Source organism: Mauremys reevesii, linkage group 1 (genome assembly GCF_016161935.1).
Source record: "Mauremys reevesii isolate NIE-2019 linkage group 1, ASM1616193v1, whole genome shotgun sequence".
Classification (NCBI taxonomy): Eukaryota; Metazoa; Chordata; order Testudines; family Geoemydidae; genus Mauremys; species Mauremys reevesii.
Window position 1 is genome coordinate 153691813 of NC_052623.1, and position 16288 is coordinate 153708100.

A 16288-nucleotide genomic window follows, 5' to 3' on the forward strand; every position below is an offset into this window, starting at 1 on the left:
AGGGTCCCTTTTCGACCGGGCGTTCTGGTTGAAAACCGGATGCCTGGCAACCCAACTGCTGATAGAATGGTTCTGCTCTCAGAACAGACACATCCACAGTAGGATGCCATCAGCTTCTGACGTATCTGCCAACTGTAGTAATTCTGCTGCCAGGACTGTCTCAGGTTCTCAAACCCTGTCCTGGGTACTTTTAATCCCAGGCAATGGCCCAGGTAAGAAACAGGTGGGTTTTTTTTTTTGTTTTTTTAATATATAAAGATTACATACGTGTAGAAAATACACAGCCTCCCACCAACAGAAATGCATGACTAGTGACTAAGCATGGGAGACAGCATTTGTGGAATCAGGCCCTTAGATCTCAAAAAGCATGTGTTTTTATCACATTCTGTTTTTCAGTGTGACATCTGAAAATAGCTAATCAATAACAAGTGTCATTTCTAAGGTGGTGTGATGGAATAAAGCTATTAAGTCCTTCTCTCATAGCACAAAAACATGTTTTTCTATTTGCTACAGTATATGAGCATGGTTTAGTAATATACTGAGTGTTCAGAACATTTATTTAGTATTTGTCCCCCAGAAAGGATTGCTGTAAGGATATAATTAAATAGCCACAGAATAGATGAAACTATAACCTAATTTATCAGCTACTTCTAGAGAAGGTTCCTTTGGCTTTTAAAATATTTGGATTGTGGCAACCTACAATTCTTTCAGACTACTCTTTAATGGTATTTATTATGCAATGGGATACTAAATTAAGATATATTTTGTACACATCCATTGCCATTTTTAATCAGTCTAGCCTGAGTGTTTGTCTATATCTAGTAATACTGAATAGAGTAGCAGTTTATTGAGTGTGATAGTAATTATATTTTATAGTTAAATATACGTTCTGTATTTGTAGGTGGTAGGAGAAAAGAAGTCTTCAAAGAGTTAAGATTTAATTTCAACCAAGCAATTTTATATTTGGAAGTGTTTTTTTAATTGATTGTATTGATTACTGAAATGCATAATATACGAGGTACCAAAGGTATCTTTTTACTCATTAGAATATTATAAATGCTCATTGACAGTGTATCTTAACTTTGAAGTCACAATAAAAAAAAACAAAAAACAAAAACAAAAACAAAAAAAAACCTTTGTTCCCAGGGTTATATTCTACACTTCACTTCTTCTGCATATGAAAAGGGTGCATAGACATCCATAAGGTTTTATAAGAAAGATTGTCATTCATTATCAAGATTTAATATTGTGTATAATTTCACTGTTCCACAGAAAAACAATAGCAGAAGTAAAAGAAATATTTCCTTTAATTTGGGGCCTTACATAAAATCACTTCTGCACTATCAATTTGTCACTCTGTTACATTGTATTTATTCTTTAGAAGAGACATGTTTTTTAATAATTTCACATTCAACCCTGTACTGGGATTTAGTTTCAATCCTGTTCAAAAGAACATGTGTGGATATATTCAACAAATTGTCTTTATCCATAAGGACTGCACTACTGCAGAGAAGAACCCTCGAGGGCAAACATTATGTCAAAGGTAGGTCTTAGGTTTGGGCCCTGTAGTGTTAGAAAACTCCAACATCATTTCCTTTCCCAGAAATCTACCCTGTTCCCGATGTTCTTACGTATTGGAGTTGAGGGCTCAGCCTTCTCTGCTACTCAAAATATTACAGCAGTATGTGGACACCATCAAAGGGGAGAAGGCTAAGATGATGATAAATGCATTAAAGCCTCATTCTCCGATAGCCAATGCATAAATTGAACACTGAGGAGAGCCATGCTAGAGGTCTCAAGTAGTATGTATATGCAGACCAGCATGAAGGAGAGTTGGAGCGTAAAGAAGTTGGAGGGTACAAAAAAAAAAAATTCCACAAGGTGCCAGTTTGCTGCTAGCGGCAACATACCTGGAAATCTGGGCACTCACCTGCCTTTTAAGGGCCAGAAGAGAAAAATGTCCTTATTCTTACTTACAGAAGCATATGAACAGAATACCCAGAATATTCAATCTCCAGGCTGGATTACAGTCACTGCTTCAGATCCATGTTTTAATTTTACAAATTTTTACAGAGCCCCAGAGAAAAGATATGGAGTGAAAGATATGCTATTTCGCCACACTGCCTGCTAACTACTCCAAGTGTGGTGGGGCTAGTACCAACTTTGGCACTATCAGTCAGTAAGAAGAAAACAAATTGGGTTGTGGGTTAACTAACTAACTAAATAAATGAATGAAGACAGACTTCTAACTGGCAGAAGTATATTTTCCCCCGGTGCTTAGATACTGAATATACTAACAATAAACAAAGCAACAAGGTGACATTTAATATAAATAAGGCAGACTACTACACTTATGGAGGGGAGTGTGGGGATTCACAACTACAAGATGGGGAAGATCTGGCAAAGTGGTATCATTGCTGAAAAGGACCTGAGAGTTACAGTGGATCACAAACTGAATATAAGTCAACAATCTGATGCAGCTGCAAAAAAGGCTAATATCATTCTGGGGTGTATTAACAGGAGTGTTGTATGTAAGACCCTAAAGGTAATTGTCCAGCTGAGGCCTCACCAGTGCTGAGTAGAGCAGGAGTACTGGGTCTAATTCTGGGCACCACACTTCCGGAAAGATATAGACAAATTGGAGATAGTCCAGAGGAGAGCAATGAAAATGATAAAAATCCTGATCACAGTCTTCAGCTATGTTAAGCGCAGTTATGAAGAGGACTGTGATATCAGGAAAAACTTTGTAACTATAAGGATAGTTAAGCACTAGAATAAGCTTCCAAGGGAGGTTGTGGAATCCCCATCATTGGAGGTTCTTAAGAACATCTATGATTCTATGAACAGGCTGGACAGACACCTGTCAGGGATGGTCTAGGGTTACTTGGTCCTGCATCAGCATGTGGGACTGTACTTGATGACCTCTCAAGGTCCCTTCCAGCCCTACATTTCTATGATTCTCTGATGCTATCATTTCTAAAAATTATTATAATTCCAGCTTCAAAGACATCCAAAAATACACATTTAAAATTGAGTGAATAGATGCAAAGATAAATTTTCTAATTATTTGATATTATAATAAATGCTAAATTAGACTAGTAAGTTCTACACTCGGTTCTTTAGCTTCTAATTTTTCCTTTGCTAAAGCTAGCAATAAATCCCTGAAAGAGTAATACAGAGCACACCACGTGCACGTGCACACACACACACACACTTAATATTCCTAGTTTACGTACCAGTTGCTTGAACTGTACATAATGGAGCAGTCATAGACAGAATTTGAGGACGAGGAACAATTATGTGCTTTCCTGACCCTGAAGGTGTCGTAGCTGTAGTGCTTTGCTGAGAAGATAGAACCTCGCTAAAATTAACATTCACTGGAAGACTGAAGTCATATGCTGCCACCTAAAGGACAAAAATATAGTTGTGGTCATGTTCTCAAGGAGGGAAACAGCAAGTTTATGTAGTACTATAGTATTGATATCACTATTTTAGCAGAATTATTAAAACAATTTTTGAGGAAATGAACTTGATGGCCTGATCATGGACCAGAGAAGTTAATGGGAGCTTCATCTATTGCCACATAGTGTCAGCCATCTTAAGTACCTAAAAGCCATACCTTTTTCCCCCCAAAGGAAGAATATAATGGGACAAAAATTACCAGAACTGTATATAGCTTAGCTCAGCTCTGCATGAGGCTTTTGGCACATCCTTATTTTAAAAGGTGCTTTGTTCCTTTTAAAGTATGACTGCAGACAAAAACAGAGTTTGATTTCAGGCTATAATCAATAGCATACAGCCAAGAGAAAACAGGGCCACCCGGGGGTTTGGGGGGCAAGTGGGGCAATTTGCCCCAGGCACCGGGCCCTGCAGGGGCCCCCACAAGAATATAGTATTCTATAATATGGCAACTTTTTTTTATGGAAGGGGCCCCCAAAATTGCTTTGCCCCAGACCCCCTGAATCCTCTGGGCGGCCCTGAGAGAAAAGGCAGGCTTTAGCATGCCCTGAACATTAACAATGAAGCGGAGAGACTTGGTGACTGTAAAGCCCTATGAGAAGTTGGAATAGCATAAAGTCCATGTAGCAGAACCTCTTTCCTTGTCTGATCATCATTCTAGCAAGCTTTTGCCACAAAGCACTAACATTGTTTTACTACGTTTAGAGTACCTAATCATCAAACCACTGATATAATGACATCATTTTTGTAAAATGTTTAGGGTGATATTTAACAAGTAGGCCAAAAAGCAAATCATCTTCAAATGACTGTGTTTTGACTCTCACACTATCATATGTGCTAAGTTCAGCAAATGGTTATGTGATTTGTTGAGACAAATGCTTGTTTTTGTTTTGTTTTTTGCTTTGTTTGTTGGTTAGGGGCTGTTTATTAGTTAAGGCAACCACCTAAATGCATTCAAGGTTTTTAAAATCTGCATAAAATCTTGTTTAATTTTTATTCAGATAGTAAAAAAACTGAAATGCGGGATAAATGGATTCTGCATTACTGTGACCCTGCTTGTAACCTTAGTCAACTCAACTAGAAAAAGACTAGTGAATTATTCATAGCTTTTTGTTTGAAAGTGTGATATTTCTAGTATCTAGTTTGAGGAGCAATGTGACTATTAAACTACAAGGTGTGTTCAATATATTCAGAAGTCATTGCTGTAAGAAATGATGGCTACCACAAGAGCAGGAAAGGTTTAGTCCGGTTCTGGCAAAAGCAGACAAATATGGAAGGATGCATCTCCGATGGGAAGGAAGGTTTCTGGCAACTGGGAGGCAAGTTGGGTGGGAGCAGACATCCTGGATACAAGTGACCGTGAGGTCAGGGAAACAGATATTCAAGTAGAGAGGTAGGGGAAGGAACTGGCAGCTGGGAAGCAGGTCAAAGTTGGTTCTAACCCAGGGAGGTAGTTGGAAAGAGAGAGCAGATTAGAGGTCTTTGAGAGTGGGAGAGTTGCAGAAGAGGCAGATGGGGCAAAAAGGGGAGGAAAAGAAAGGGGGGGATGCTGGGGGTGTGTGAGAGAGAATAGGGTGATAAAGAAGGAGACAACAGAGCCAAGAATGAATATATTCATCCTGAATGTTTAAAGGGTCAATGAGGATCTGAAGCCTGAAAAAAATTCAGTTTGGAAAGAGATGCTGGATTTGGATCCCTTTTCTTCTTCATAGAAGTATACTTTTTTTATTAGTATTTTACTTTAGATGAGTTAAATTAAAGAAAAAGCCAAAGCATGCTAGGGGGTACATACACTTCCAGATGCTGCCTTCAGTTCTGCCATACTGGGCAACACAGAGTTTTCAAAATTGTCTCCATTTAACATTAGTCAGTGCTATTGCTGCCAGCTATCAGCTACTGCATTAACTGCCAGCCTGCAACCACCAGAGGGTTGTATATTTTAAGCATATTCTATCATGCCTTGCCTTGTAATGAGTGAGCTGCCCCCTGCCAGGTAGACAATAATATACTCACTGCAAAATAGCTGCTCTGATGGTATAGCACAATTACACAGGATGGCTGAGAGGGTGGGGGGAAGAAATAAAATGAAGATAAAATGAAAAAGAATACATTAAAATAAAAACTCAGCTCATGAAAGCAGCACCTGGTAATTGTTTATAAACCTAAGGTTCCCTTGGGCTAGTTTCCCTATAAAATCATTAAAAATGATACACTCACTATGTTCAGATTCTACGATTTTGATTCTGTAAAAATCATTGCAACAGCCCTATTAATTCCAGTATTGAGCATCATTTTTGCAAACATTTGGCTCTATAGTTTAAAAGGTGACCTCCAGTTGTATCTACTACTGGTATTTCTGATTCTCACTCAACACCTGATTTTGTAAATCTTTACTTATTAGAGCTGATCAAGAATTTTCCATGTAAGTGGTTTTTCCAACAGAAAATTAGGCATTTCAACTAAATAAAAACTTTTGCAAAAAGTGTCTGCTGTCCATGGGAAACTGGTTTTTCTTTGAAAAAGCAGACACTGAAAACCTTCCAGTCAAAAACTTTTGTTTTTTTAAATTTTCCATTAAAATACCCAAACTATTTCCTGACCAGCACTATTTTTTTATGCAAGTAGCCTATACCCATGAATACCCCCGATGAATTCAATGATTACTTATGTGAATAAAGGGCTTGGGGGTTGTGTTTCTGTGTGCCATGTACAGCGCAGAGCACACTGTCAGCACTTAAATGATAAACAGTAGATGCATCCATGTTTCTGAAATGTCATACTTAACAAATTAGAGTCCATTTGATGTGTTATACATTCTCCACCTCTAAAATGTGAATAAGGATGTTTACCTCCTTTATGAAGCGCTATATAAGAGTTAAGTGTTTATTATGTACACTAATTCAGACTGTAAAATGAGGCCAAATAAAAAGAATGGATTTATTTCAGATTATGTAAAAGGAACTCAGAATTTTATTATACAATCACATCACACTTTTAGCAAGTGTTTATTTACTCTGTTTTTTTATTATTACATCCATAGTCCATTATAATTAAGGCTGTGAGTCTGTCACAGAGGGCACGGATTCCGTGAGTTTCCAGGACCTCTGTGACTTCTGCAGCTGGCAGGTGAGACTTACCCCAGGGCCACTTGAGCACTCTGGCGGCCCCGGGACCAGCCACACCACCCCCACACAACAGTGGCGGTCCTGGGCTGCCCCACTGCCAGCAGCAGCTGCTGCTGCTGCGGTCCCAAGCCAGCAGGGCTGATCCCCAGCCAGCAGTGGCTGCTGCGGTCCCGGGCTGCCCCTCTCCCCCAAGCACCAGCAGGCACCCCAGAGACACCCCCCCTCCAGAACAGCAGCTGTGCCCCCGAAGCCTCCCAGAACACCAAATATTTAGTCAGGAGTATTTATAATACAAGTCATGGACAGGTGATGGGGCTGTGAATTTTTGTTTACGGCCGTGACCTGTCCATGACTTTTACTAAAAATGCCCATGACTAAATCTTAGCCTTAATTATAATAAAATCTAAATTAACAATTATGGGACACTACTTTGTTGCTTCTTATTAATGCTGACAGATTTTCAAGTAGGAGGAAGAACACATATAAAAAAGAAGTTTTTGATCATTAACGTGATTTTAAACTGAAAAATGTTTCCAAGAGAATGTAGTTACAAAAGGATGCCCTTGTAAATGAAATGTATATGTCAAGGGATCTTACTGGTAAAATAAAAGAGCATATCTTCCAGCTTGCCAATGTAAAATTAAAAATATACCCCTACTCACTGAAAGTTCAGTCAGCCTACACTATTTTATCCTTTCCCAAGTTTCCAGAAATTCAGCTTCACCCCTTCTACAAACAACCAGTTTTAAAAATTGACCCTAAATCTGTGCTCACTTATGCAGGATGCAATTTCACTGATTTGCATCTGGCACATTTAAAAAGATAAATAAATAAATAGATCAGCAGTTAGAACAGGGGTCGGCAACCTTTCAGAAGTGGTGTGTCGTGTCTCCATTTATTCACTCTAATTTAAGGTTTCTTGTGCCAGTCATACATTTTAACGTGTTTAGAAGGTCTCTTTCTATTAGTCTATAATATATAACTAAACTATTGTTATATGTAAAGTAAACAAGGGTTTTAAATGTTTAAGAAGCTTCATTTAAAATTAAATTAAAAATGCAGAGCTCCCCCGGACTGGTGGCCAGGACCCGGGCAGTGTGAGTGCCACTGAAAATCAGCTCGCGTGCCGCCTTCGGCACCCGTGCCAAAGGTTGCCTACCCCTGAGTTAAAAGATACTGAATGAAATCCTGGCCCCACTGGAGTCAACAGGAGTTTTGCCACTGACTTCAGTGGAGCCAGGATTTCACTCAAAGGATATGTCTACACTTAAATAAAAAACCCACAGCTGGCCCATGTCAGCTGACTCAGGCTCCCGGGGCTCAGGCTGCAGGCCTATTTAATTGCAGAATAGACTTCAGCTCAAGCTTTGGGACCCTCCCCCATCTCACAGGGTCCTAGATCCTGGACTCCAGCCTAGAACTCTGCACCACAATTAAACAGCCCCACAATCTAAGACCCGAAAACCCGAGTCAGCTGTCTCTCTACAGTGTAGACATACCCACATAGTATATAGACATAGTGAAGCATGATAGTCCCTTTGGGACCTTTGTAAAAATAAATGAACAAAACTTTAAATAGACATACAGAAATGAAAATCTCACACTAACTCGATATAAGATATAGCTCTGAGGCATACCATGTCTGTAATTGAAAAGGTAGTCCTGAGGGGGGTTGACTGATGTTAGACTAAATCTCAGAGGATAAATTGAATGTGACCAATTGCACAAAATAGCAAAAAATCATATTGGCTCCATCACAAGAGGTTTGGTAACTTCAGAATGGTCCTTGGTAAAAGCAGAGAGATTTTCCAGGATATTGGCATCTTAGGATGTCAACACTGTAGCACCATAGTACAGATGGTTCCTACATCGACCGAAGGGTTTTTTTCATCTATGTAGTTAATTCATATAAGCAGGAGGCAGTAGCTAGGTTGATGGAAGAATTCTAAGGAAGGATCTCATTAAGTGTAGATCAGGCCTTATTCACCTCATCAATAGAAAACACATGTTATATACATAAGGAATCTACCACTGTTTTACTTGTAAAGGCTAGAACAAATTCATTCAGTAGAGAGCCAAATTCCATTTTCAATTATGGTTAGTAGGCTAGTTTAACAACACAGATTATATACTACTTCCTCAGTCCACAGTAAACATCCACCAATGTCAGGCTTGCACAAAAATCCAGAGTAGAATGTGGCCTTTATAATTTGTGGCTATTATATATCATGTGTTCAGCATCTTGTTTTGGCATTCAGTATCAGTAGGCTCACCTGTAAGACTAAATACTTCTGCCCTTTGTTTCTCTTCCTTCTCCATCTTCTTTCTTTTCCTTGTCTTATCATCCCCTCTGTTCTTCCCCACAGCAAATTCTCAACTCTATGGGCTCTACTTCCACCCCCTCCTTCATTCTATCCAATAACATAATTACTAATTAAATAATAGTGTTGACATTAACATGTCGTCATTAGGCTTTAGAGTTGATACCTCTGTGAGATTAATAGGGGGCAAGGGAGTTCACACCCCTGTTCTTGTGTCAGCCTGCCTGCAAATTCAGGATAAGACTATCAGTTTGTCTGGAAGGTTCTCTACAACTCTGAGGACTAGAATTTATTTATTAATTTTTTTAATGAAAGCTTAGATTCTGTACAAACCAAGTATGCCACACAGACCATATATATGAGAGAGAGTGTTAGACAAAAGGGCCAGATATATGCTTAAGCCAAATAAGGCCAGATATATGCTTAAGCCAAATAAGGCCAGATATATGCTTAAGCCAAATATATCCTCAGGCATTTGTCATTTTCCCCGCTTGTTTTTCCATTTGCTACCCCCGTCCAAAATTACATGGACACAAGATATATATGTATTGTATACCAAAAATGGGAATGAGTTAAACAAATGTGCCTGCCCATGGGAGAGGATGTTAAGAAAGGGGGGAGGCGAACAGGTGGTCCCTAATTTCTACCAGACACAAATGTAAAGAATGCATGGGTTAGCAGAATTTGACATGCTAAGTCGTTTGTTCGTAGGTATAAAAGAACATGCTTCGTGCCTGTATAGTGTGCTCCTTCTCAGGCACGAGCCGAGAAAGACACCCGCTCAGCTGACCGAATAAAGAATCTGGTAACCGTCCCCCTGTCTCTCCGTGCCTCCTTGGGGTAATTGGGAACGCTCCAGGGGGAACGAGCCTATTTGGCTAACAAGAGAGAGAGAGAGAACACGTGTGCGCGCGCACACACTCACTCTCTCTCTTTGGGCTAGATATTTAAAATTCATGAGTTACAGCAAGTATAAGATATTATTTCCCAAAGATTGAGACTATGAAGCCTATTGGAAAAGTATTTTAACAACTTTGAAAATCCTTCTCTATCAAAATTAAACCAAAACAAATTTAAGCTTTGTTACAGAAGTGAAATCTGTAGACTTCTCACATTAATTAACAAACACATTCTTAAAGAAACCTGGGATCAATTTAGCAGGGACAGTGTAAAAGAGGTAATAAGATTCTCTTGTTGTCCCGCTCTGTTGGCAGCATTTAAAACATTGCAGGGAATTGTACATAAATTACTGCTGACTCATTGGAGCAGGAGAGATTCATTAGACTCTACCATGAATGTAAGGGAGGTGAAAACAGCTCGCTGGGAAAGGACGGTAGGGTCTCAGAGAGGCCCTAAAGGAAAGGAACCAAGTAGCCAAGTCTGAGAAAGCAGAGGCGGTCATTTATGTAAATGTTATTTTCTAACGACCCTTTTGGAAACAATGGATGTCCTTTACTTAAAGCCTTAGAAGGAGTGATATTTTGCCTCCTCCCGAAAATCATAGCACCTCCAAGCTTATTTCAAATAAAAACGGGGGGGGGGGGGGCGGGGAGAGAAGGGAGATTCAGCCAGTGCACAAGGCTCCTCTGCTACAACACAGAATCCAAACGGGGTGTGCTTGTTTGTAATTGCCAACATGCACATATCTTTCAGCTCACTATTCTCCAAAACATGTGGGGTTGGTTAGATCCTAGTGCCTTAGGTAGGGTGACCAAGTATCCGGTTTTCGACCGGAACACCCGGTCGAAAAGGGACCTTGGTGGCTCCGGTCAGCACCGCCAATTGGGCCGTTAAAAGTCCAGTCAGTGGTGCTGCCTGGCTAAGGCAGGCTAATCCTTACCTGTTCTGACACCACGCTGAACCTCGGAAGTGGCCAACAGCTCTGGCTCTAGGTAGGAGTCATGGGGCTCCATGCATTGCCCCCGCCCTGGCTCCACACTCCCATTGGCCGGTTCCCGGCCACAGGGAGTTGGAGAGGCGGTGCCTACCGATGACAGCAGCACACAGAGCTGCCTGATGCCTCCGCCTAGGAGCCAGACCTGCTGCTGGCCGCTTCTGGGGCACAGCGTGGTCCACAGTGCCAGGACAGGCAGGAAGCCTGCCTTAGCCCCCTCCCCACCCCCCACCAGGAGCCACCGGAGGTAAGCCCATGCCCCAATCCCCTGCCCCAGCCCTGAGCGCCCCCCCAACCTGAAGCCCCCTCCTACACCCCAAACCCCTCATCCCCGCCCCATCCCAGAGCCAGCACTCCCAGCCCAGAGCCCTCACCCCTTCCCACATCCCAACCCCCCGCCTCAACTCACAGCACTCTTCCACACACCGAATCCCTCGGCCCCACCCCCAAGCCTGGAGCCCCCTCCTGCACCCCAAATCCCTCATCCCTGGCCCCAGTACAGAGCCTGCACCCCCTCCCAAACCCCAACCCTCTCCCACATTCCAAATCCCTTGGCCCCACCCCACAGCACCCTCCTGCACCCCAAACCCCTCATCCCCAACCCCACCCCAGAGCTCACACCCCCCACCGGAGCCCTAACCCCCTCCAGTACCCCAACTCACTGCCCCTTCTCAGAGACCCCTCCCGCATCCTGAACCCCTCATTTCTCACTCCACCCCAAAGCCCACACCCCCAGTTATACCTCACCACACACCCCAACCTCCTGTCCCAGCCCAGGGAAAATGAGTAAGGGTGGGGGAGAACGAGCCCCCGGGGGAAGGGGAATGTAGTGAGCGGGAGGGGAGTGGGCTCGGGGAAGGGGCAGGGCTAGGGTGTTCAGTTTTGTGCGATTAGAAGGTTGGTAACCCTACCCTTCGGGTATGTTCTAGACAGCAAAGAAAACCCTGTGGCTGGCCTGTGCCAGCCAGCTCGGGCTCCCAGAGCTGGAGCTACAGGTCTGTTTCACTGTGTGTAAACTTCTGGGCTTGGGCTGCAGCCCAGGTTTGGGACCCTCCTACCTCACAGGGTCCTAGAGCCCAGGCTATCCAGCCCAAGCACGGAATTCTATGCAGCAGTGAAATAGCCCCACAGCCAGAGCCCTGCAAGCTCAAATTGGCTGGCACGGGCCAGCCTTGGATGTCTAGTTGCGGTGTAGAAATGTCCTCAGTTTCTAAAACAGTGGTGAACATGGGTTATATTACTCTAGCATCTGCACCTAATGGGTCATTTTTCTAATGCAGAACAGGCCCATGAGAGCTACTCAAATCTGCAATTCACTTTCCTCAAACGACTCCATTAGAGGCCAAATTGCTCAACTTTTAGGGCATGTTGCAAAACTCCTGTATTTTCATAGACATTTAGGGAGGTAAGAGATGACAGCAAATTTGTTGAGCAATTTGTTGAAAGAGGCTGATGTTTTGAGACACGTTTCTTCTCCCGCCCCCTTTGATTGTGCATATTTTACATTTTTTTTTTTAAAGTTCTTGGAGCAATAGATTTAAACTTTTCATACAACTATGAAGAACAAAGTAAAAAGTGTGTAACAGTTACATAGACATGACTTCAGAATTTATTTTCTTAACGATGACATTATTTTCTCAAAACCATTCCAAGGCCACTATGGTTTAAATATTTGCTGGTTTTAACTACTTGGTACTTTTGTTACACAAAATATGTAGGATGTCTATTTTCGCTAATCTTAGAAAACATATTAAATGCATCCTTTAAAGTTATTGTCATTACTACTGCCATATAAAACTTACTTCTTTTGGTGTGAAGTACAACGAACATTGCAGAGTTGACTTCCCCTCTAACTCCACAGAATACAAATACGGCCTCAGAGGACAATAATCAACCACTGTCAAACAAAATACAGAGATAGTTATGTGTTACAATAGTATACTCAAACCTTTGCAAACGCTACCATATTACAAACTGATTACCAATATAGGGTAGATACAATATCCTTTGTAATTAGGGCTGTCAATTAATCGCAGTTAACTCATACGATTAACTCAAAAAAGTTAATCGCGATTAATCACACTTTTAATCACACTGTTAAACAATAACTGAAATTTATTAAATATTTTGGATGTTTTTCTACATTTTCAAAAATATTAATTTCAATTACAACACAGAATACAAAGTGTACAGTGCTCACTTTATATTATTTTTATTACAAATATTTGCACCATAAAAATGGTGAAGAAATAGCATGTGAATGCCCGTTCTCACTTTCAGGTGGCATCATAAACAAGAAGCAGGCAGCATTATCTCCTGCAAATGTAACCAGACTTGTTTATCTGAGTGACTGACTGAACAAGAAAGAGGACTGAATGGACTTGTAGGCTCTAAAGTTTTACATAGTTTTATTTTTGAATACAGTTTTTTGTGCATAACGCTACATTCGTAAGTTCAACTCTCAACATAAAGAGACTGCACTACAGTACTTGTATTAAGTGAATTGAACGGCACTTATTTACAGTGAAAATATTTATAATAAAAAATATAAAGTGCGCACTATGCACTTTGTATGCGGTGTTGTAATTGAAATTAATATACTTGAAAAAGTGAAAAACTTCCTAAAATATTTATATAAATGGTATTCTATTATTGTTTAATTGTGCAATTTGATTAATTGCACCATTAATATTTGTAATAGCTTGACAGCCCTAATCGCACAATTAATTTTTTTAATTGCCCGATTAATCACGATTAATTTTTTAATCACGCAACAGCCCTATTTGTAATGTATTATGGCTGAATTCACTATTTCTTACTTGTAAGATACAGTCTAATCCTAGCTCAAAGGTTTTCCTATCTACTCTCTAAAGCGGTGGTACTGAAGTCAATGCATGATATACCCCATGCACATACCAGCTGTTTATGCCTGAATCTCTAGAACTTCCACCATTTAGTTCCTGGATTACATAAGGAAGCTCCCCAACAAGCCTATTAAAATTTATATTTAAAAAAGAAAAAAGAAAAAAACCACAAACATGAAAAATAAATATCCTACTGCTGTTATGTTATTAGGCTACTACGGCTCATTGGTGTTTCTAAACTCTTTTTTCATTGTCATAACATTAATCAGGTTTTTTTTCTACCCCCCAAAGGATTTTGAGGCCAGGACCACACTAAAAAGTTAGGTCAACCCAGCTATGTCACTCAAGGACATGAAAAATCCAACCCCTGAGCAATGTAGTTAAGCCGACCTAACCCCCAGTGTAGACAGCACTAAATTGACAGAAGAATTCTTCAGTCAATCTAGCTACCACTTCTACAGGAGGTGGACTAACTACAGCAACGTGAGAACCCCTCCTGTTGCCGTAGTGAATGTCTACATTGAGGATATTTCTACACTGCAACATAAGCCTTTGCATGAGCCCAGGCTCAAGCCTAACTCCCCTTGCATCTACACTGTAATTGCACTAACCCAGGACTTGGACCCAAGGTCCCAGGACACTGCAGGGCTGGAGGGTCCAAGCTCAATTTAAGCTGGGATCCAGAGTCTGAGACCTATAGCTTTGCAATGTAGATGCAGCCCCACTTGACGCAGGTCCTGGGAGTCATCCAGAAGTATCCCACAATTTCATGGGACAACTTTCTTAGTCCTCTGTAACCCAATAATCTGCAATCCACTCTACTGAAAATGGAAGACGCACCCCTTTGGAAGATGCACCCCTGCATATCCGTGTATATCTACATCCATGGACCATTGTTGTAGATCATGGATCAGATGCAGATACAAATTTTGTATCCATGCAGAGCTCTAAATACAGGATCTCAAAGTCAGGGAAGCAGTTATCTGCAGCTCAAAGCCTATGAGGCTGCTTCCCTACCTTCAAGATCCTCCTACATTCCCTCTCCCCACTGTATACAGAGAAAGGGCAGGGGGAGGGGTGAAAGATCAAGACAAGCAGCAAAATCCGCCCTGCTCATTTACTTTGCAGAAGCAGCTGCCTCCCTCTCCAACAGACCTGATAAAGCAATGAACTCAGGAGAGGTTTCCTAAATTGCTTGACTGCTTAAAACGCAGTGATAGGAACATGGGGAATTTTGCTCCCTGTCCTGATCTATCACTTTCTCGTACTCTGTATATGGAGGGAGAGGAAATGTAGGATCTTGAAAGCGGCGAAGCAGCCTCAGAAGTTATGAGCTGCAGACAGCTTCTTCTCCACCTTTGAGATCCTACTTCCAGAGAAGATGGAAGTCCAAACCTCTCACTATGCCATGCTCGCTGTACTTCGACACAGCCCTGCAACTTGGAACATACAACCCAGAAACTCATTTAAATTCAGCAACTACACCATCGCTTCTGCCTAAGGGAAATGAAATCCACTGGAGAGGGATCTCCATAGTACAGGAGAGATCTAGGGCCAAATTTAACCCTCACGTTTATATGTCTTGCCCTATGCATGTGTGAAAGCACAATATGAACAAGAGCCAACTGTGACTCAGGAATTACTGAAGTCCGTAGCAACAGACATAAGACCTTTTGAGGTAGTCAGTGGCGAGGGATTCCTTGCATATTTTCAATGTTTGATTAACACAGGTACCAAATGTGGTCAAATGGATGCACATGCACTAATACCACATTCCACAACATTAGCCTGGCATGCTGCATTTGTGGCAGAAGAAAAAAGAAAAATCTCCATGGAGCTGAAAAACATTCTTGACACAGTGGGTGGAGGGGTTACCCTTTATCTTTGGACAGATGATTACAGAAAGGTTGCCTATTTAGGAATAACTGTTCATTACAGAGTGCCACAACAGTTTGGAATGGTGGAGCACGTGGTTTGTGTGACTCAGCAGGTCAGTGGGAAAACAAAAACTGCAGAGAACATTCTTTTGGCTGTTATTCAGGCACTCAGAAGATTTGATATAAACAATATTACCAACCGGATGATTTTCATCATGGACCGGGAAGCGAACATGGTTGCATCCCTCAAGTCCTGTGTGCGAATAAGCTGCTCAGCACACATTATAAATACCACACTTGATCATACTACCAAACTGGGAAACCAGAAAAAGGAAGCAGTAACCTGATCCAGCAGATCCACGCATGCCGAAATCTCATTACTTACTTCAGGAGATCTGGACTTCAAAACAGACTGAAAAAGTCTCTGAAAGGAGATGTAGAAACATGACGGAACAGCAAACCATCCATGTTTAAGACAATTGAGGACCAGTGGGACAGAATATATGAAATTTTGACAGAAAAGGGGGGTAACTCAGCTCATTGATAGCATAGACCACTAGACCTTGAGCACTGTAATAGAGTTCCCGCAGCCCTGCAAGGAAGCGTCAGATGCACTACAGCAGTCACAGCCCACTCTCCTCTTGGTGCCCATTTGGTACAAAAGGCTGAAAAAGCATCTCCATCCTTCTACCACTGATGTAAACAGTCTAAGTCAACTCAAATCCCAAGCTTCGCAATGTTTCATCAA

General features: G+C 41.4%; 1 protein-coding gene across 9 annotated transcripts in view; it reads right to left on the reverse strand.

Moving 5' to 3' along the window:
* The window catches only part of CFAP47 (cilia and flagella associated protein 47), a 642607-nt gene that overhangs the window by 546504 nt on the left and 79815 nt on the right, over window positions 1-16288 (reverse strand). For all 9 annotated transcript variants that reach the window (XR_005597947.1, XR_005597948.1, XM_039536653.1 and 6 more), the window contains 2 exons: window positions 12602-12696; window positions 3237-3405 (listed from right to left, as the gene is read on the reverse strand). Coding sequence is in view for 7 of the 9 variants with exons in the window: in XM_039536653.1 (XP_039392587.1) it covers window positions 3237-3405; window positions 12602-12696 (264 nt within the window). In the remaining 2 variants the exon portion in view is untranslated. The remainder of the gene's footprint in view (window positions 1-3236; window positions 3406-12601; window positions 12697-16288) is intronic.